Source organism: Dermacentor andersoni, chromosome 1 (genome assembly GCF_023375885.2).
Source record: "Dermacentor andersoni chromosome 1, qqDerAnde1_hic_scaffold, whole genome shotgun sequence".
Classification (NCBI taxonomy): Eukaryota; Metazoa; Arthropoda; class Arachnida; order Ixodida; family Ixodidae; genus Dermacentor; species Dermacentor andersoni.
The window spans coordinates 46,578,470-46,601,380 of record NC_092814.1 but is presented as its reverse complement, the minus strand read 5'-3'; the positions used below and the strand labels follow the sequence as shown (position 1 = coordinate 46,601,380).

Genomic DNA, 22,911 nt, shown 5'->3' with positions numbered 1-22,911 from the left:
TAATGCTAACTGCAGAGGACGCGCAATAAGTTTGTTCAAGCACCATGAGTAGTGTCGAGTTTGTTCTCTTTTGTGTCCCAGAAAACAAAGCAGAAAACATGTTCTCTGTATAACATGTTCTCTGTTCTTGCCACAATAAGAAACCCAGGTAAACCTTTCTTCATTTGCGGCAACCGTTGCCTTTTCTTTTTTTAAAGGAGCAAATGTTAACAAACCGGAACAAGTCATTGTGGCCCTAAAGCCAGTAAGCTCAACATGGGCCACTTTGGCCCGTTATATTTTGTGAATAAACCAAATGACGAAACATATTAGTGCACCCACGTTTTGCCCGACATAAGTGGACTTAAATCCAAAATTTTTCCAGAAGTTAGAGCCGGAATTTTTTTTCTAACATGAGTTTTTTTTTAAAAGACTTGTTTAACTATATTTTTCTCTAATCTTGTGTTTTATGTAGGAAGATAATATTTTGCATTATGTTGCAAAAAGAACGTTCTATGTTTGACATTTTTTTCAAGTTTTTGTTTGAAGTAGAAGTCGCGCTGAGACTCGTCAAAGTTACAAAATTTTGTTGATTTCGGCCATTTTTGTAATTTTTTGACATCTTTTTTAGTTTGTGGACAGCATGAAACTAATTTACTGTGAAGTGTATTAAAACCAGCCAAAAAGGTTTTCGACACAACGTTTTTAGTTTGCATTTAATGCGGCTGTGAAATTGGAAAATACTGTGGTAAGCAATAGGAGGACTCTCGTGCCGCCACCTTCAAATATTTTTGTTTCGCTTGCTGGGAACGCTTTCTGGGAATAAAATTTTCGGTTCCGTGCAGTTTGAATATTCCTACGACATATAAAACATACAGACAAAACAAAAATATCTAGCGGACATGCATGTTTGATCTCTCATGGAATCCCCCTTGGGCTGTTGTCGTCGCTTATATCATCTGGCGGAAGGTGTTCGTGAAGCCCGTTTCTACATTAAAAGGACTCCACATTCTTTTGATGCGTGACAACTGGTGCTTGAGCTAGAAAAGATATTACCAGGGCATAAGCTGCACTTATTTGGTATGTCACCAATTCGCGACAATCGGTGTTAAAGGGTTCAATCCCCACATTAATAATAATTGTTGGGGTTTAATGTTCCAAAGGCACATTTTTTGGTTATGTATGAGGGATGCCGTAGTGAAGGGCTCCAGTTTTGATTCTCTGTCATCAGAAATACTACCTGTACACAGGAGTTTTGCACTGTACCCCTGGCTGAACGCAGTTGCTATGGGTTCAATCCTGCACTCTCTTGCTCAGTAGCAGAGCAACTGTGGTGGATACACCACATTAAAATATGCATGACTCACCTGTTATTTCATTTCAAATTTTCATTTGGACAAGTGCTCTTACCAGATTGCACAATTCTCCCTTTGTCGTACAAGTTGCCTGTCCTTCCATAAACACAGCTGCACAGTGGAACAATCAGTCATCTAATCTACTCACTAGTAGTGTTAACTTTAATTATTCAGTCTAGGGCATACATTTTAACTTTGAAACGCCTCAAAGTTATATGCACATTCTGTGAGAGCTTTCCCAGATTACTTTCTTCAGTCAGTGTGTCGGCTAAATGCTTCTGTCCCACAGGCTTCACAGCTGACCACCAATTTCTGTTATGTCCATGACACTAGAATAAGGTGCAGCTATCTGGCCAATAATGAGCAATGTGTTCAGTACATCACTTGGTTAAATGAAGTCTATGGAGTGCAATCTTTGATGATGTATAGTTACTGATGTGCTTTAGCTTAAAGGGAGAGGTGCCTCAGAGATCCATTTTATTGTGATAGCAACTATATGGACACTCCAGGCAAATTTCCGCTGTTGTTGACGCCGTGAGGTTCCATATAAAGTCCAATTTTGATAAGATGTAGCTGCGAAGGAAAGCGTGTGAGAGTGAGCCAAGAAATATGGTGGCTTGATGTGGTGTCTTCTTGTGCACGCTAGGGAGAGAGCGGGGCAGGTTAGTATGAACCTCCTCTTCTACTCTGGCTGCAGCTGTGCACGACATTGTTGAGTGCAGCTGCGCTGTGGTAGGTGCAACGACTAGCCAACCCAAGAAGCCTGATGCTTTTCTGTGTGCTGTGTTCTCGTACATCTAGTTCGTGTTGAAGTGAGAGGCAGCACTAAGGTGAATTTGCTTGCTGCCACTGGCACTCTTTTTCATTTCAATGTTCTGACAGCAAGTGTCTACGGTCATCGAGTGAGATGTATTCATGTTTGCTGATGCTTGCGACACCATGCTTGTTAATTTAGTAAGCAAATGTTTACAGCCACTTATGCGACTGATAAAACTACTAACCTTACTTCATATAGCTATCGCAATCAAAGCTTTTTCATTTATAACAATAAAGCTAATTAGCTGGAATTTATCCATAATATAAAGTTTATTTTCCTATTTTTGAATATGGCTTTAGTTTTTCAATATCCTATCTAGTCATATTTCTGTGCTTCCTGGAAGTGAGAAAAGCATGGCCTCTTGAGCAAGGATTGAGCTTCATATCAGATTAAGTGTGTCATAAAATAGCCTATATTTCTTCCTATAAATAAGCAATTGTTTCAGTTTTAGTGTTGAAAGAAAAAAAAAACAATAATCTCAACTAGAGTTATCGACAACATTGGTTTCCTAAAAAGTGCATCACCAAAATTGCTGCAAATTGCAATAAAGCCTAGAAACTTTCATTCAACATGTCCATGCAAAATTTGGCTGAGATTGAGTTGCATTAAATTCAATTTTTGTTCACTAGCTGTAAAAACAGTAAGAGACTTAAAAAAGAGAGAAACAAAGTTAAAATTCCTTAACGTGCCGATTGCTATTGCAGATGATACATTTGCATGAAATTTGGCCACAATGTAGATTAAACTTTCCAGAAGAAGTGCAAAACGTCGGGGAGGAGGAGAGGAAGAGAGGGACAGGCTAGCCAGTGCTTAGACAAGAGGAAAAAAGAAAGACTGTACATGAGTGCAATGTAGCATGTAACACTTCTCAAAGTCTGTCACTTGTCCTCAAGAAGCAGACGAGAGAAAAAACTGTACATGAGTGCCATGTAGCATGCAACACTTCTCAAATTCTGTCGCTTGTCCTCAAGAAACCCAACGACACTTTCAACACCTTTGCTGAGGACAGTCTCGACTAGGGGACGTATTCTTTGACCATCACTTTCGGCAATACTATTGCCTCTAATGAGCCAATCGGCTCATCCAGTCCCCAGCTTCCATTCTTGCTTCTGACAAAGGCCGATTGTCTGTCTGACTGATGTGGTTAAGACATCTTTTCTAGGTGCACTGAAGTGATGACATTCACAAAGGAGATGTGCAATCATATCCTTGCAGCTACAGTTTTCTTAAGTGGGGTTGTCAGCCATTCTGATGCAAAATAAAACTTCAAAATTCTCCTGCTACATAGGTGGTACCCTCGGAACCCTTGTGAGCTTCCTGTTTCTGCTGGGTGTTCTCTGCTGCGCTGCAATGGCGAGATCAATCTTCTGCTATCTGCATTTTCCAGATAGTATTTTGATTTTTCCCTGGTCTCTAGTTGCTCAGAGCCATAAACTCCCGAGCTATAATGAAAAGTGGAAAGGTTCCCATGTGAAGGTGATCATTGACAAAATTGGATAGCATTTTCGTAGAATATTGTTGCAAAAGTACTTTGTTATGAAGGCTAGTGTTGAGTGCATTTTAGGCTTTTCTCTTGCTGTGTCTGTAACAGTCTTTTGTGTAAAGGATGTTAATCTGAGAAGCAGGTAGGTGCATGGTTAACTTATTAGGGTGAGAGCGGTTAAAATGGCCAATGAATATGTTTACTGCACCGATACTGCATTCCCTATAAGGATGTCATCTATGTAGCAGAGAAAGATTTAAGGTTCTAACTGTCTCATAAAGATGTTAGTGTGAAAGGGTTTTCCATGCTAGTGCTGAAACGTTGTAGGCATTAATTAGGTCTAATCAAATTCAGAATAGTTTGTGTAAATGGCCGAGACAAGTTACAAAAATGGCCTCGTCAGTGTGCATTTGTTGCCTTAATGGAATCTATTGTTAGAAGAAATGGGGTTTTGAAAGTGACTCTGCTTGGTACGTGTTGTTGGGTATAATAAGGCTGTCCGAGATATGTGGAGTGAACAATTCTTCTATGGAGACCTTAATGGGACTGCTTATTGTTTTTCAAGAGCCTTCTATTTTGTAGTGCAATAGAAAGCCTATTATTCAGAGTGTCTAGACATGCAGTTGTTTCTCTCGAAAGCAAGTAGAAAATTTTAAAACATAATTTTTTTTTATCTGCGTAGTCTTCTTAAAAACTATGTACAAATGCCGATAACACTGATTACTAGATTGTGCACTAGTGCACAACTTTGTTCACAGCGACTGTTTGCACAAGGCAGTGCCACTTTTCAATCCGTACTAGCTGGAAACAAGAAGTTACTCTCTCACGCAAAGATAAGTTAGCTGAAGTGCATGAAATACAATTTCAGGCAATACAATATGGTATACAAGCAAAATAACTCACTGCGCGGCTTTTTGGTTATGTGATAGTACACAAATTTGTTTCACTGTTTCACCGTTGAGCTGCGCCCCATGTCATTCTTTCACAACTTTCAGAGCCAAATTAAATATATAATTCTTTGTTTATGGGTTACAAGTATGCTTGTTTTCCTCAATATGACACACAATCTTCTCATTCCCACCACAATCCAAAGACTCGTTCCGAGCAATAGACATTCCCTTTAAAAATCGTGAAGTGGTATTCAGAAAAAGTGATTACATCTATGGTTAGAAAGTACATCTTTGTGTGCTTATGATGTCGTATTACTGTATGTCTTTTCTATCCACAAGTTATTTTGTAACTGTGTGCAGAATAAGTTCTTGTGCTTAGAATTTCTCTTGAGTAGTTTTGTGTATTTATCTAGTTTTTGGCATCTAGTGTCCATGTGCTTGGCAGTCGTGGAGCTTTGTTGTTTAGGTTGTCATAAGCTGTATCATCACTCAACACTTCATAATGACCTTTTTCGTTTGCCTTCTTCTATCTTTGACCTATGCGACCATCCGTTTAAAGTTCAGCGCTTGTCATGTTGTACATTTAACTACGCACATTCTTTCATACCACGCACCATAAGCGACTAGAATGCTCTGCCTCCACGTGTTGCTACTGTCACCGATCCCGATAAGTTTTGCAATTTGTTGTCTGCTTTATCCACTGCTTAACATGATGTGTATATTATTATTTCATGTTTGAACTGTTTCTTTTTACTTTGTATTTCTAATAATGTAGATGTTTTATTTTGTGCTGTTGTTTGGAAGATGTATAATTGGTATAATTGCCGACTACTGCCCTGTTCATGTTATTGCTTCTTTTTTGTACTTGTTGAAAATAACAGTATTTGGTACTTATATTCTAATGTCACATGTGTGCTTAAATTTTTTTATCAGTTGCCTGTACCCCCCTCCCCCCTATGTAAATACCCTCAGCCATGAGGGCCTTTAGATACCCCTAAAGATACCCCTATGCCTGCGGAGTTCATACAGTGAACTCTCGTTCAAGGGCCTCTCACCAGGTCTGGCCATTTTGAGCTGACAAGCGCAGAGCATACAATGTGCGCTAACGGTCGTGTTTGCAAAAAATTACATTGCTACGTGTCGCGGAACGGTCTGAAATTTCAATCCAAACGCTGTTTTCCCTTTCCCTCGCGGCGACCGCGCTCCAAGCCGGACGGTGACGTACTGGGGGGGTATTCTGTAAGAGTCCACCTAGTGGACTGTCCATTTTGGCCGCTGCTGATTGGATGCAGCTGTACGAGCGAGGAGGAGACGAGCGGCCCTAGCCAATCAGGAATGGCCGAAATGGACAGTCTGCTAGATGGACTCTCGCAGAATACCTCCCCTGGTGTCTCCGCACCTACGTACTCGGGTCCACAGCGTGATGTTGCTCGTGGCGACACATCACTGAGAATTATTCAAGGCAACATCTGTTATTTGTGTGATCTGTTGCTTGAATTGACGAATTGAAGTCTAGAGAAATAACAAAACACACAAATGGAATGTCTGCATGTTTTTTGTTTTACTTCGCACCAAAGCAAGAGAGATGTACTTCCGCTTCGTCTGCTTGTTCCCATGGTCGTGCAGTCACGTGTGCAGATACCGAAACTATGCCATTTTCTACCCTGTTCCAGGGCGCGATCATGCTCTGCGATCCGCTTGTTCTGCCTCAGTATTCGTGTAGCACTGAATTATACCGCTAGTCATGTGTCCTTGTGCACAGCGCGCAAAATTGTGCGCTGCGCGAAACCAGACAATCGCAACAGCTCATGCGCAACGCCGTCAGCAAAAATGCGCAGTGCCGAGGGGGAAAAAAAAATAAAGAGGAGAAAAAGAAATGACTATATGCTAAAAAATACTAAATGCTCGCGATGTATGCGCCACGCGATTTTTGAGGTCCGGTATGGGAGAATGCAGAGAAGGAATTTTGCTTGCGGAGGCAAGACTGGGCGAGTGGAGAGAGTGTCTCGCTATGCAGTGGAGCTCGCCTCCTGAAATCATATGTTCGTGGCACTGAAATATTTTTATCTCGGCTATTAATGAGCCGATATGAAAAATTTTTGCGGCAGAATGCTCCCTAGAGGACATGTAACAACTTTCAGTGTATAACCAAAACTTGCTATGGGGCCTGGTGAGGGGCCCTTTAAGACTTAACTCGGTTAAGCCGAATTCTTGCATATAACGAACAACATGGGAATGTTTGTTTGGTTTTCCATAGACTCGATGTAAAAAAAAAAATCTGCTTAAGACAAACCGCCTCAGATATACTCTTTGGTTAAGATGAACATTCGGATGAAGTGACCGCCATAGCTACCGATCCTGGGGCCGTATTCCGAAACGTTTGCCTTCTGTGAAAGTTTCACCGCCGCGATAGTCACGTTCAATAAATCAAGCGACTGCTTACCCGTGACGTCAGCGTGCACTACCAACACGCTGTCGAACACTTCACGTCGCATGAGAGAGTGCACCGTGCGAGTGTAGAGCGGCTCGGGTGTGTTGTTTTCGAGTGTAGTGGCCGCAGTACGGGTTCTGCGCACTGACTACGGTTGGTTACGGCCGCTTTAGGTAAAACAAGCTGAATAAATAAGTGTAAAATGTTTTATTTTAAATGAATCAACAAATATCGCTGCGAAACAATGCGTGTAAGACTACTATAAACTACCACCTATCTTATCTCTAGTACACTCCACCACCAACTGAATGCCAAAAGACGCCAAAGGACGTGTACGTTAAAATGGCCTGGGCCGGAACTACTAGATGGCGCTGTTTATTTTCCGGTTTTGCTAAAACAGCCAATCAAGGCGTGGCCAAGGCGATAGTTTCACAGAAGTCGAACGTTTCAGAATATGGGCTCTGGAGGCTAGGGTGCCTCGATGTGCCGTGCCCATTCACTTCGTGAATGTGGGTGACGTGTAAACATACGGGTGCTATAGCACATACGAAGCTGTTGGCCCTTGGTGCACCTAGACGCCTACACTGTCTGCATTGCAGATCGTACTCAAGACAACGCTTGCGCGGCCACGCCATACGCAGTAGCCACCAGAGTAGAATTCTCCTTGTAAACATTCGCTTATTAACTGCATTAACAAACATAATGTCAGCGCGTACAGGCAAACATGAACACATCACTTTCGATAACCATAGACGCTCGCCGTCAAAACGCTGGCACGAGGAATCATGGCAGCAGCAGCATTGAGAAAGGTGACCTTCGTGCTGTCTATTGCTTTAATGCAAATTGAGCACTGAGAACACAGTGCACGCAAAGCTACGAGCTATCGGCCCACCTAGACTGTGCCCCAAAGCAGATCGCTTTCAAGATAAAGCCTGCGCGGCCAATGTACAATAGCCCCCTCCCTCCTGTCCCCCCGTGCCATGCATGCAAAGGAAGACTGTTCGCTTCCTTCCCCTTTCCTCCCTTGTGCATGTGAGAGAGAGGCGCCATCGTCGGCTCACCAGTGCACGCTTTCACTGGCGCGCACAGTGTATGGCATGCGATGATGTTGTCATGAGACGATACTGGTACGTCCATATTGCAAACAAAACCTGTAGCAACTGATTCAGGAGGTCAACCCAGCGCGCCTCCACCTACCTTCCTCCTCCATGACGCTTCGCCCCATTTCTCCTTTTTCTATTAAGTTCAGCTAAATAAATGCTTTTTATGTCATTTTCCCCCTTAGCTCTACTTCATTTACCGTTTTGAAGCAAGATATTTGGATGCACCTGAACATGTTGCCAATTATTCTTCTGATAAGACTAACAAATTTTCATGGTTCCTTTGAGTTTGTCTTAAAGTGAGTCTACTGCAATTATTTACCGCACTGCTATGAAAAGCAATTGCTGCTTTGACCACGTCAGAACAGCAACTGCTGCTTGTTGAAACATTGGCTTTGCGAGATTCTTTGTTCGAGCACTTATGATGAAGCACCATGCATTCCGTAACTCGGGAGCAAGCAGAAACCAAATATAGGAACTTTTTTTCCTGTACAGGTGTTCGATCTTGACCTCTAGAAAGAGGCACTGGAACAATACAAAGCAAGTGCTATAGAATATGTTCCACCAAGAAAGCTTGTGTGCAACTTGTGCTCAACTGCATGTTGAGCATATTGCAGTTGGGGCTACACTGGCGATATTCACCCCCCATATTCTAGGATGCTGCTTCTCGACGCTCCATCAGCAAACAAGAAAATGGATAGCGGTGCCATTCCTTGACAGCATTAACACCGCAAAGCAATTCCTCAGTGAAAGATGTATAACTATGTTTTCAATGTCTGCATAAATGCAGTGGAGTGAACATGTTCTTTTGGGGAAAACACTGAAAAGCATTATTGAAGTATAGTGTCTGCTTTGGTTGAGAAGTGGCACTGTGCGCCACCGGCTAGAGTAGAGGCCAGTTTGTACTGGCCCAAATTGAGGTCGGTCCACATGTAACACTTGCCTTTAGAATGACAGCAGTGGATTTGAAAACTAGTGTGTTGGTGTACAGCAGTGGAAATACATTTGGCCTTGTATTTTTCAGGCACATGGTTGGAGAGCCAAAAGGTGTGTGACATCTGGTGTTTCTGTGACAGCAACTTGCATCAGAAGACACGAAGGCCACTGGATTGCATAACAAGTTTTATGTAACTAGATTCCATCTACAAAATGTGTTCAGTTCAAATTGCAACTTGATCAGGCCTGAATTAAGTTCGAGTTTTTAAAAGTAAAGAACTTTTGTGATATACTTGACTGTAAACAACAAACTTGTTTCGGTCACTTAAAAACGGAATGCAATGTAAAACTTTGGCACAAATTTTGCTGCAAATAAAGTTCTTCACTCATTTCGGCTGGGAAAAAAAGAAAGGGGGGGGGGGGGGGGCGGTTGGACTATCACACACAAACACACACTGCTGTTCAAATGCACAGGATGTCAATTTTATGGGCACTAGCGTTAGTACACAGCTATAAGACTAGAAAATGTCCACGACTGCAGTATGAACAAATGTTTGACACACAACTCAATCATGGCCAATGGCAGATGTACAGCAGTACTTGGCAGGTTCTCATCACAGGCATCTACTGGCCCTTTTGCTGCAAAAGCCTTGCCATCTTCGTCACAGAAAAAAACGTTGGTCAACAACCATGAACCAGTTCTTCCACCACAGATGTCACACGGCAGATGAAGCATGAATTGCAGACACGCACTGGCTTGTAGTGGCCATAGCGGGGCAGTGTTATTGAATGGGCACTGCACCGGGAACAGAAGATCTGCACAGACAATGCACAGGTTGCAGTCAGTGGCTCTACCAGGCAAAGACTTGTGGAAGTGCACTTATCCCCCAATACAAACTTGGACCACCTACCTTTCCACATCTTCGGCAGTGATGCCTCCGGCGCAGCAGCGTAAAGTGGGCATTACAGTCCATGCAGTTGGATGTTAACTCGTCTGGCATCCAGACTGGGCTACCTGAAATGTGAAACCCTTGTTTCAGCACATGACATTGCAAAGTCAAAATGACAGCAAGGTCTGCCTTTTCATTATAACTCTGCCTTTGATACCAACAGCAATATTAGTAATCCAGATTATAGGTTGAAAGGCTGCACATGAACAAAACCAACTGCATATTGCTTCTGGCTGTGTGTCCCAGCTGATAAGTTTTTATTAGTAATATTAACAAAGTGTCGGAGAGTTGTAGGGATGACCTAGCAACGTGAAAACCGTTGCTCGGATGGGCATGAAAATGCAAGCAGGGCATGAAAAATGTAATTAGTGCTTTTTTATTTGTAGCCTAAAGGAAATTGTCAGTGCTTCCTATAAAACATTCTAATTAACACTTTTGCCACAAAGCGTATCATTTTAAACTGGTTGATCACATTAAAAACGAGGCGAGACAATGTTTTTACCATTTAGACACCAAGTGTAAGCAAAACTAGCACAAATATGTAATTTATTCAACACATGTAGCTTGTCCATCTTTGTGGGCAATAATAATAGATTGTATTGGTATGTCTCTGCATTCAAGAGTATGACCGGGTGGCTTTTGTCCACGTCTTTTTATTACAAGTGTTATATGTACTATTGACGTGCTCTCTTGACTTGGTCGCGCAGATCTGCGGGTATTTAAGCAGGTGGTTCTTCAAAAATAAAACCAGTTGTTAGAAAGCGCTTGTCCTTGTGTTGCTCCTATTCTTCGTCCCTGTTTATTTGTGCACAAAAAGTTTTAAGATGAATCTGTTCCAACTAGGTCGACTCGCAGTTATGCTTCAAGAATATGAATTCTGATTACGATCCTTTGCGGTCTTCTACAAAAAGTCAGCCAGATAATTCTCCATATATTGTTATACATGTATGATGTGTATTATTTTACTGTATGCTGTGCTGCATTTGGCATTTATTATTGTATCCTAAAATCTACCTGAACTTGTGTGCAGAAGACAAGCATTACAACTTTGTTTGCAAACGGCCGAGTGGCAGCAATTGCACAAAATATGAAATACTAGATAAGTGGAACCAAAGTATTACACTCTATGCAATACCAACCAGCCACAGGCTAAGGCTCTGCTGTAATGCTTTATGCTATTCTAACAAATAAACTGATGATTTGGACATTTTCATAGGTCTGACAACTGTCATATTCCTGTAGTTAAATCTAACTGTGTGCAGTAAGAAAAAACACGGCCTATCCACAGATGAACACCCTTCATTATTTCAAATTTGTCACTCCCCATTTAGTTATGACTCGCATACGACGGCAATGTTTAAGGATACTGCAGAGAATAAGCCTAAAGCCAAAAACAGTACAGCAAAGGGACTCTATTAGACATAGGATGTTGTCATACTGCATAAACAGATGCGCCATTAGTGACCCTGTTGCGCTGCAGCAACAGTCGGTAAGAAACATGTTTTTGTTTCCTGCCAAAAAGTGCAGATAATGTGCCTGTGTCGGTTCAATTTTTATACATTTTATTTGTGTAGGCACATGCCACAGTGAAACACAAGTTGCTTCTAATGAATGACATTCCTTTCGTATGGAGCCTTCACACACGCGGTTTACTGCCTGGCAATCAGAATGACCGTGCATGCCCTAAGGACTAATTTATGAAAGCTTGAAAGCAACTCAATTTTTTGTGTATGGCACAAGGGGAATCGCTGTTGTGAGCCACAGGTGACCTATGCCACAGTGAATGTGTTGAAGAAAGCAATATAAAGCAGAATGCATCACTGAGTCTACATATTTTGCACATACAGCTAGTGACTCCAATGCTGGCATAATATGATAAGAATGACTGAACAGTGTGAATAGCATGAGCCGCCTAACTGCAAGAAGGAACTGGGCAGTTTTTCTCTGAAATGAACAGTAATGTAGAGTGTTTATCGACCAGTTTTCTTATACGCTGAAATTTACCGATTCTCCAAGACTATCAGCAACATGGATCACTTCCCAGGAGTGCACAGTGAATGCTCGAAAACAACATTCTCACTGGCCACTGATGAAAGTCACTATTTTCAGTTGTAACCTTCCACTCAAAATATCGCCATGGTTTGCTGGCTAGCTTGACAGACCTGACATCAGCTATGGTTAATCACGCAAATTTGAGGCCAGTTTTAACATCCACAAACACTGGGAAACAAAAAAATTTTAGCATGCAGGAATCCCCAAAAGCCTGTTCAGGTTCGTATGTTTCATTTAAAAAGACCAGTAAGACTGTGCAGAATGCTGTGCACACAGTAAAGCTGTGATAATTTGAATTTCACAGGCCCCCAAAAATGTCAGACTTAAGGCCCCATGAGCGCGATTTTGTGCGCGACAGCGATGAGCGACGGCTTGGAGCGACGGACCGGGCCGTCGCGTGAACAGATCGCTTGGTCATGTCGCGCGATCGCTCAGTTCTGCAAATCTAGAATTCGTCGTTCGTTGCCCGGCAGTGCTATGAGCGACTAACCAATAGCGCGAAGCCGGAACTGGATGTACATAACTCAAGTACTTCCGATTGTCGCATGGAACGAGCAAACGATTGAATTTTTATACGTGCAAGGATAAGAACAGTGCAAGACTTTCAGAAATATTTTATGCTGCTTTTTACAGTAAAACACATCAACTTAAGTTAATCAAGCACGCGTCACGCTAGTTTCGGCGCCTGTATTGCTGCACTCATACCGGCAACACTGGGGAGACGTCGCTCGAAGTCATCGCTCGCATGGGGTACGACTTGTAGGCGACGAGCGAACACGACAGCCATCTCCATCGCGTTGCTTGTCACTGTCGCGTGCAAGATCGCTTGCATGGGGTTTATACTTTATCCAAATGTCAAATTAATTCATCTTCATAGGAACCACAATTTCTGTCGCCTCAGGCAAATAAGACTTCACACCCTATCGGGATAACTCGCACAAAACTGCTGATGAAGAGGGCTTTCGAAATTCCTTCGTGGTGTGGTGGCAGAATGGATGCTTTCATCCAAATAGATAATGGGTACATATCCTACTTTCCTTGCCAGTGAGATAATTGTGAACTGCCTATCGTGACGCTGTCCGCAGGCTGCAGTCGAAGTGCCTCTTGTCTATTTTGCACATGGCTTGCACTACATTTATCACATCCCACACCACACACTGTATCAGATAAAGTGAAAGTGCTTGCCACAAATGCTGCTGTGACTACAGATAGTGACAATGCAGCTTCGCAGGCACACCGCTAACACAATGGCCACATGATGCTAGTTCTACTGTGTGGTTCCAAACTCTTCCTTTCGGTATGATTATTGCGACAATAGATACAATACAGTTGGACCTAGATCTAACGAATTGTCATATACAACGAAGTAAAAAATTCTCGCTTCTATTTACAGTGCGGCAGTTAAACCTCGATATAACGAAGTCAGTAAAATCTGAAATTTGCTTCCCTGTATTGAAATTTGCCCCTTTGTACAAATAAGTAGTCGCCAATCAATTTATCTTATATGGAAGGGGCAGCAAAATTTTTGCTATTATTGGGTAATCGAGAAATGAAAATTTGAATGCAAAAAAAAATTCATTTTGTTGAATTTGAGAGTCAGCAACTAAAGACACGGTTTTCTGCCAAGTCGGTAATAAATTAGCTGTACGAAACTAAGCCAGCCACGCGTACACTCAGCCCCTGTGGTTACTAATTAGTAATGTTGCACGCAGTGGGATGATGCTATCATGAAAAGCGGGTAGCGGGGAGCAAATGCTTAACTCTGCCTATCGCTTCAACGAGTCGTCGAAACTCGAGATTATGCAACCTACAGTACTAAATGCGTGCGGGAAGACTGCACACATGATGCCACGCCACGCTCTTTGCAAATGCGGCAGATTACCTAACAGGTAGCATATTCGCTAAGGCATGCTGGCAGCTATGTGAAGCCACGGCTGCACTAGAAAAGAAGATGCGTGCCAACCTGCCCCCCACTCCACCCTTGTATGCTTGATCGTATTACTGTGAGCGTTGCTGTCCTCCCCCCACTTTTCACTTCTCATGCGGGATGACTGCGCTCATTAAAGGGACACTAAAGGCAAATACTAAGTCAATGTGGACTGTTTAAATACCTTTCCAGAAACCTCGCAACCCTTGTTTCGTGCCGAGAAAAGACTTATTTTACGAGAAAATTGCATTTGAAGGGTCCGAATGCCTTTTTCGAAATTCAAATCTCCCGCCGCCCAACCGGGGGAGTGGCGATGTTGCATACGCCATCAGCACCCTTTGCTGCTGTCAGTGAGTAAGACGGCGTCCGACAGACGGCGGCACTGATACAAGACAGAGTGGTGGATTCGCTGCTGCAGCTGTTTTTTGGTCAAGTGGCATAGACCGAGTGGCCATCCCACGACATCGCATGGAAGTTGAATTTTGTGCGAATTTTGCAAGCCAGCAAAACCAGCGCAGCACTAAGAGATAATGAAACTAGTGAAACGCTTAAGCGTGGGCAGCGCGGATTCGAGCGAAAATGAAACCCTTTGACTGCCCACGTCGTCATAGGGTAATTACAATGAGTTCATTTTTCCGAAAATTAAATAGAACTGGACAAGTAGCATTTTATTTCGTATTGTAATACAACACAAGGATGTTTTTCTGCAACGAATGGCTGGGTACTAGCGACAGAATTTAACTGAGGAATGCTTTCGTCATCGGACAAGTACTTGAATGTCCCAGGGGAGTCTCTAACCATGTCTTGCATTTACCTCAATTTCTCGATTATTAAGGCTCTGTTCGCGATAATATTGACGCCTTAGAGATTCTCTAGCAATAATCTATCATTTTAGCTTGACTTAACATTTGCCTTTAGTGTCCCTTTAAGCCACCATCCTTCTCGGCTTCCCCTTGCACGCTTTCACTCGCACCCAAAGCATACACTACGCGGGGCATGTAGGCTCTTGTCGCACTGCGACTTTGTACGGAATGTGACGCTGCTCCACTTCGGAGATTGCTCTTGGTCGTGCGGCTTGAGAGGTGCGTTCGCAAGCAGCCTCTCGTAATTTAATCATTTGCACCCGTGGAAGTTTCCATTTATTGTCTTGGTATTTCTTCGCGGTGACAGTGAAATTTTGATATACTGAAATCGTGTATAAACACACTTCATTATATTGGGGTTCTAAATACATGGTGTTCTCTGGACAAGTTATGAAAACTTAAGTACTTCAGTGTATTGAGGTTTAACTGGTATTTGTTTATAATGAACATAGGATATAACTAAGCTATTTTTGTGTCATAAGCAACTTCATTATAATGAGGCTTGTTTGACATTAGTGGATTTCAATTAGATACTAGTGCTGCTTTAGTGCCTGAACTTGTGGTGCTCATTTGTTCAAATTAGCTGATGCGTGGTCAAATACTACTGAATTAACAAGCATTTGATGCCAATAATAATGCACGTTTGCCAGGACAAGATATGGAATTCAGATTTTCTTATCGAGTCAAAATAAAAAGGTAATGCAGTTGAGTACAACTGTGAGGAAAATGTACAACTCTGAAGGCAACTACTTGAATGTTGGTAGCACTAACATTCTGCACCACCTTTTCATTATACATAATTGATGCAATTAAAAATAACTTCACCATTTCAAGCACAAACAAGGCCTACAGTTTATGGTTCCCTTGTGTGTGAGGCTGCAGATAGCCACAACCTTACCTCCATGCCCAGATTCCGAGGAGAGCTCCAATGACAGCTCATCAGGCAATACCTCCTGAGCACTGTCCACTGAACGGCGGCCAGAGCTATCACGCTGCTCCCCTTCCTCTTCCAATTCCACCGCATCCACAAACGACAGTGAGAAGAGGGAACGCTCAGGGACACTGCTCCGCTCTGTAGGGTTCTGCCAAGCAAGCAATGGTCCACTCTGTTATCCACCATGGCATATAGAAAGGCACATGAGCTAAAAGAATACTGGGAAACAAATGCTATATCCCCACACAATGTGCCTTTGCCTTTCAACTTAAATGGACATTACAAAGTACTGCAAGTTACCCTCCAACAATATACCAATAATCCCATAATGGCCCAAATATGAAAAGAAAAAGGCTTTGAAATCTGTGAAGCTACATTGGCATGTGGAAGTTGTGGCACAAAATTTACAAAATTCAAATTTGGCCTTTTTTTCGTTCTTGTCACAAAACTAATAAAACTATAATTGTGAAAGAATACTGAAACACTAATTTAGTGTTTCTCCTTAGTGTCCCTTTAACGTAGCTCATTTTGAGTGGTGGGAGTATACTATCCTAATGTCGCAATTTCTCTTGAGGCCAATTGTATGAGACGTCGCTCTTCCCATCTTTCTCTCTCTCTCCCTGTGCGCGTGTGTGTGCACGTGCATCCAGAACAGGACAGAGGAAAGGACAATATCAGTGAACAGGAACAGGGAAACAACATGGGCAGCAGTTCCCAGTTGAACGCAAAGGATGGGGCTGATATAATCTGGAAAGCTAGCACAATGAGTAAATCAGATCTACACAACAGACATGAAAAATGTGTAACCCTTGAACAAAAGCTGCAATGCAGGAGGCCGTGAAGGAAGAATAGCAACAAGAAGATTACATGGAGGCAGAGTGGCAGATTCAAGCAATGCCGCCCATTATTATTTTACTAGGACTCTGTGTTAAGGGGCCCTGAACCACCCTTCGGGTTTGGTGAAAAAAACGCAGTCCACGGATAGCATACGCTGCTGTGAACATATCAGCCAAATTTTGCAGTCGTGTGCGGCGTGTGGATCCCTCAAATGGAGCGCAAAGCCACCTTTCTCTCAAACGCTCTTTTTTTCAACAGAAGCCTGCTCCTCACTTTTTTCTGGATGATTTATGTTGTAATACAGCCAATTCCCATGGCCATTAACTCACAACAATCAAGACGGGTATTTGGATTACTGCGCTTCTCCCTACTGTTACTGTGTATATTTGTTGATCCAGTTTAATAAACAGGCTGAAGTAAGCGAAAATATGCTTTTGAAATTCAATTATGTAGTTCCGAAAGACGGCAGCTATCGTCCGCTGAGAACTTGGCCGCAGCCGCCCACATAGGAATTAAACTTTGGCCAGTCTGCTTATAGGTGTCATAGTCATTGGGTCTCACTAATTTCAGCTAGTTCTGAACACTCAACTAGCCTTGAACCATGTGAAACTTAAGCTCAGACCACACACGCATGCTTGCCAGCGCGTGCTCACTCCTGTCCTGCTTAGACGCCATGGCAGACTTTGCTTTGTAACGATCTAGCTATTGATAGCGCTTCAAAATGCACAAAATTGATGTGTTTACTATCTGTCAGTCAAGCTTGGTGCAGGACAAAGCTGGTCTGCACCATGTAGCACAGCCAGACAGGAGCACATGAGTGCGAGTGTGCCCTCTAGCCCTGTCGTGCATAAAGAAAAACACTGCTGCTGCATTTAGTTGCAGTCTGCTACGTAGCGTAGGTACTGCGGCTTGCTGAGGACAACCACATTTGGCACGTTTGGTTACGTCTGGCACGTCACAGGTGCCAAAATTGGAAATAGTGGCATCTACGTGAACATCCAAATCAAACGAACTGCGCGCCATTGTGATGTTCGGTAGGCGGAGTGGTGTGGACATGCCCCACTCCGCCTTAGCCTTTGCAGTGCAAAGCATTTAAGAAGGCGCAGAAGCACCGTGAAGGGAATGTTTAATTTTCAATAATTCCACTTCTGCTGAATGGACGTAAATAATTTTTGTGGCAAAGTATTTCTGAAATGGGCCTAATTTAAATTCAAATGCATTTCTCTACTTGGATAAAAAGTTGTTTAGGTCCCCTTTAACATTGAACCACCATGGAAATAATGGGATTGTAGTAGGCTGAGAATGTGCTTTGCAATTTCTCATATTGTTCTTTAAGGTTTGGTTTTTGTCTTTTCATTTTGTTCTGCAGGAATTTGAGGTTCTGCAAACACACTGCACAGAACTCTACAATGAGATGCTTCATCTACTCAAATAGCAACCGCAAAATTAAATGAGTGCCGTAAATTACACTACATGTCACAATCTTAGTGCAAAAGTGCCACTTCAGCTTGCATTCCCTTAAGCTAACAAGAAAGAATGACAACACTTAAAAACTTGAAATGACATTGCTTCAGATTAAGCCAGGCCTGCCTTCTGAAACAGGTCCTAGTGTGACACAGGAAGGTTAAAAGATGTCAAATTTGAAACCAATAAACATAACCAAAGTGGCGCATTCACAAACAATAAAATCATAGTCAAATATTCATATGCTAACCCCAAGATCCATCATAGCTAGTTCCTACTTCTTGTTTGACTGTCATGCAAGAGAACTAACAATAGAATTTTTATTACTGATCTCTAATTATTTACAAAACACATGCTTCCCCAAAGCCAAACAGCAAGCTACATACATACACATAGTACAACACACTGAATATGGTTGGAGAGCAAATTTCTAGCTTCGCGGAGCATCTAACAAACCTCTAAAGGAGCAGAGATATCAAAATTCTGGTTTTACACATTTTTTAAGTTAAGCACAGAAATGTTGAAGCTGCCTCATAAGTATGTGCTAAGTCACATTAGACTGGCAAAGTGTTCTTTTGAAACTCTCTCTGTGCCTATCAGGTTGCAAGATTGATTGTTTGGTAAGAAAATCAAGGCCAATGGTTAATTCACTGAATCTGAATTTTGTGCCTAAGCAATTGTTCTGATGATGATATTCAACATTATACAAGCAGTAATGATACTGTGCGACGTAACAGGAAGCTGCCTCAAAGTCAAGGTGGCACTGCCAAGTGTCACTCACCTTTGAAGTCATTTTCACAAAAAAATTCTGCATTCATTGGAAATCACCTATACAAGTGTAACAACGCTATTACAAGAGTGTAATATACCACTCTAGTTTAACTAAGAATTTTTTCTGATTCCTTGCTCACTGAAGAGATTGCTCCAAAGCGCACAGGTAAAAAAAAAAAAATGTGAACACTGTGGCCACAGCAATTGTAAACCAGAGCTGTTACAACCTTATGTCTTGTCATGTCACAATGGGCACCTGATTTCCAGAATCAAAACCCACTGAACAGAAAAAGCTTGATAAAACCCTGGCACGTGTTGAGAATGTTACACACTCCATGTTGGCAAGAAAGTACTAGGTATTTCAAACAGAGAAATAAAAAATTTTAATGCCTCTGCTCCTAACAAAACTACAGTCAGTAATGCATACTGCTGACATGAGCCCACCTCCGTGTCCAGGGAAATGGCAGAGGAATCTTGCTTTGAAGAGCTGTTCATTTCAAAGACGCACTTCAGTATGTTTCTCATCTCGCCGGCAAAATTTGTCTGCAGCTGGTCAGCCACACCTTTTCCAAGAAAGAAGAATAGCCAATGCATGTTTGTAAAAAGATTTATTACATGGTTGCATTTTTTTCTTAAGATCCTGGAAATTCCACTAATAAATTTGGAGCAGCTTTTCTTAGTTTTGTGGATATAAACATAGCTGCTCTGTTTGGTAAAATGCTGCAAGATGAAGTGGTGAATTCAGAGATATATGACTTTAATTCACCAGTAAAACATGTGATCTTGCCACATATAGAGCAGACAAACACTCATTAACATATATAGAGGGAAAAGAAATTGCTCCAAACTGACCAGTGAAATTATGGACAAGAATTTCTAGAGGACATGCATTGCTGCTCACAGCCATTCCTGAAACACACTTTTTAAACGCTACAGTGATAGAAATGGCATCTGATCCCTTTTCAAGCAGGGCTAGCTAGTGACCAACATCATCAGTTCATACACCAACAATGTTAACCTTATAAAGCCTTTCCTCCACACAAGACCGAATTTTTCAAGTCGTCAACCAGCAAATGCAAGGTAACGTTTTTCTGTGTGAAGGCACCAAAAAATATAATACAGCAGTCCTGAATGCTTTTCATACAAGAAAGCTGACCCCCTTTCGAAGGTCTCTCCAGCACTAGCACTTTTGAAAATTATCACCAGGTTGATGAAAACCTTCACGGCTTTCACATATCTCGCACAAATGACCAGCACAGGGTTGAATAACTCACCGGAAATTCCCACGAAGAGTCTATGAATGAGGTCATCAGTGCTCTTGAACCGACAACGAAGCTCATTGTGAAATGCAATTTCTGCAGCCTGTAGAGCCAAAGCTATTTCTTCATCATCAGGGCAATCAGAGTTGTAGGAACTGGTGTCTGTGCTTTGGTAACTATGGAGCATTAGCAAAAACAGGGAAGAAAAAAAGGCAGAAAATGTTATCAGGTTCTTCTCAGTGGCAACCTAGAGATGAGCATACCTCATGCACTCCCATTCAGCACTTGAAAGACTTGACAGACTTTTGCAACTTGAGCATGGGGATGGCAGAGAGCGCTCTTCATTCTGCAATCGCCGAATCTGTGGCACCACTGGAACACGATCAGACGCATTTGATGTTTTGGAGGATCTGCGCAAGCATGGACTCTGCCTTGGCTGCTGCTGCTGCTCTGTGGAGGCACCTGCAGACGCCCCTGCCTGCAGGGGGTCACTGAAGAGAGGCCACCAGTTGTCGGAGACCACACTGTCATCAGAGTCGTAACTGGCACTGCTTTCACTGTCAACAGCACTTGGCTGCTGCTTGTGCGGTGAAGTGGTATTCTGCAATGGACACTGGGATGCTGCCGCAACTTTGCGAGCGAGCGGACTGGAGTGTTTTACAGCCCAGAACTCTTTGGTCTCCAGACCAAGCTCACGGATATGCTTTTGCATCTGCTGGACAGGCTCGCTCTCTGGGGCTACACCAAAATTGTGGTTGTAAAAGTCTTTGATGAACTGTTTACAGCTGTTATAATTGCTGTAGAAATGCTTGATGCACACATCAGAGTCCAGTCCTATATATTCGTCTGTACCAAATGAGCACTGTTTGGAGTTGATGCATGCTTTAGGCTCTTCAAGTTGGCATAAGGTTTTTTCTAGAAGCCAAAGCTCCTCTCTTGACAGGGTCCACAGCAGTTCCCTAAAAGAAAAACAAAAAGCACTCAAGCGAACAATCATGTTGTTTGGCCACATTCAGAAATCCTGCATGTTCTGCAAATGAATAGAACATCCTCAAAAAGTCACTTGACGGTACTTGACAAACAAGGTAATATGGTGGTTAGATATCAAGCTTTAGGGTAAAGAATAAACAAAACCACAAATAATTTATTAGGACATTGATGGTGTACAGAACACTACAGGGTAGTCCACTGTTTGCTACATTGCTTTTCTCACTACAATTCAAGTTTATTTCTAGGATACGTACCGAAAATGAATATGGGCTAAAAGCTGAATCAACAGCTTTACTAGGCCCATAAGCCCTTACAAGGAAGGCTATACAAATGTCTACGAACATAAACATTACCTATAAGACACGAGACACATAAACAGCATGTACATTGTAGCTTTTACAAATATATTCAAACATCTATGACAAAAATTATAACGCATAATAACTACAATATTCACATTCCCATAGGGCCTTAAGCAGGAAATTTTAAATGCAAAAACAGTGCAAACGAGGTAATAGTTCAGACAAACCATTAGATATCAATGAGTTTATCCCAACTATACTTGTACAAAGAGTAACATTCTTGTTCTGCACCACAAATGAATCTAGCAACCAGGGCCGGATTAACCCATTGGCTATAGTGGCTGCAGCACTTGGCCCCGACTGCTAGGGGGCCTCATGAAAAATGTTTTTTTTTTTCATAGGCCCCTCAACAATTATAAAAAGTCCCTCAACATTCATAAAAAGTCTCTCACCAGGAGCCCATAGAAAATTTTGGTTGTACAATAGCAGTTGTAAAGCATCGTAGTGGTTCTACCACAATATTTCTTAAAAAGGGGTTTAGTAGCAGCCGAAATAGAAGCAAAGAATCTGTGGTGCGAGGAGGCGACCTGCCCTTCGTGCACAGAGGCTCTCTCCCTTTGCTCGACCAGCGCCTGCAAACGACCTTCCTCTCTTGCCTAATTCCATATCAGAGTTCAAGGGATCACACCTCCTAGTACATGTGCTATCTGGTATTCGCCTAGATTGCATGCAACATATGCAGAGAAATTGAAAGTGTTGATGCGAACTAAAATGTTTGTTGCTTTACAACAGGCGATTCTCTTTTTCCCAATTGATGGAGATGGAGCAGTTTGTGAATTTTTGACTAACTTCATTACTAAATGATAGCGACGTGCCCGTTAGACAATATAGCATTGGATGACAACTTGGGAGAAGAAAAGAAACATACTTTCTCAAAGGAAAAATTTTGCTAACATTATATCAAGGTTAGATGCCCTCGTGTATGTTCATGGGCATGTAACGTTTTTTCCAAGAATAAAATTGAAAACAGAACTTGATACCTGCAACAGTTTAAATATTTGGCATCTTAGGTGATCGCCATGATCATCAACATCGTCATCACCGAGTCTCCCAGGCAAATTTAGACACGGGCCCATAACTTCTTAATCTGGCACAGCTGGCAACAAGTGCGTGATTCATACAAATGCTTCATAAGAGACAGTATCAGATGGTAACATTCATAAGTTAGTGACAAGACAAAAAAATCAAAGAAAAATACTGTTTACTGCTTGTATATATACCATGTGTTCTAAGTAGCTGGACAGAACCAAGGTAGTTAACACTTTACAAAACCTTGGCATGTTCTAAATTAGAGTACGCATGTGCCATATGGGATCCTACTCGGACTACACTCATTAAAACTCTTGAAGCCATTCAGAATTGCGCAGCACGTTTAATCTTATTAAATTATTCACATCATTCCAGTGTCACAAAACCCTAAACTTGCCTGACCTTACGTTGCATTGAAAGTCATCTCGCCTTAACCTTTTTCACAAAATCTATTATTTTAACAACGATTTGAAGGATGTTCT

The 22,911-nt window shown here is 42.1% G+C and overlaps 2 protein-coding genes across 2 annotated transcripts in view; one reads left to right on the top strand and one right to left on the bottom strand.

Moving 5' to 3' along the window:
* Window positions 1-9,384, top strand: part of Mms19 (MMS19 nucleotide excision repair protein) — a 73,247-nt gene extending 63,863 nt beyond the window's left edge. The window contains exon 25 of the mRNA XM_050191111.3: window positions 9,080-9,384. Coding sequence (XP_050047068.1) covers window positions 9,080-9,110 — 31 coding nt within the window. The 3' untranslated portion in view covers window positions 9,111-9,384. The remainder of the gene's footprint in view (window positions 1-9,079) is intronic.
* Window positions 9,161-22,911, bottom strand: part of LOC126543951 (lateral signaling target protein 2 homolog) — a 68,669-nt gene continuing 54,918 nt past the window's right edge. The window contains exons 9-14 of the mRNA XM_050191112.3: window positions 20,312-21,007; window positions 20,064-20,224; window positions 19,234-19,352; window positions 15,682-15,865; window positions 9,903-10,006; window positions 9,161-9,807 (exon numbers count right to left, since the gene is read on the bottom strand). Of these exons, the coding sequence (XP_050047069.1) occupies window positions 9,673-9,807; window positions 9,903-10,006; window positions 15,682-15,865; window positions 19,234-19,352; window positions 20,064-20,224; window positions 20,312-21,007 (1,399 nt within the window). The 3' untranslated portion in view covers window positions 9,161-9,672. The remainder of the gene's footprint in view (window positions 9,808-9,902; window positions 10,007-15,681; window positions 15,866-19,233; window positions 19,353-20,063; window positions 20,225-20,311; window positions 21,008-22,911) is intronic.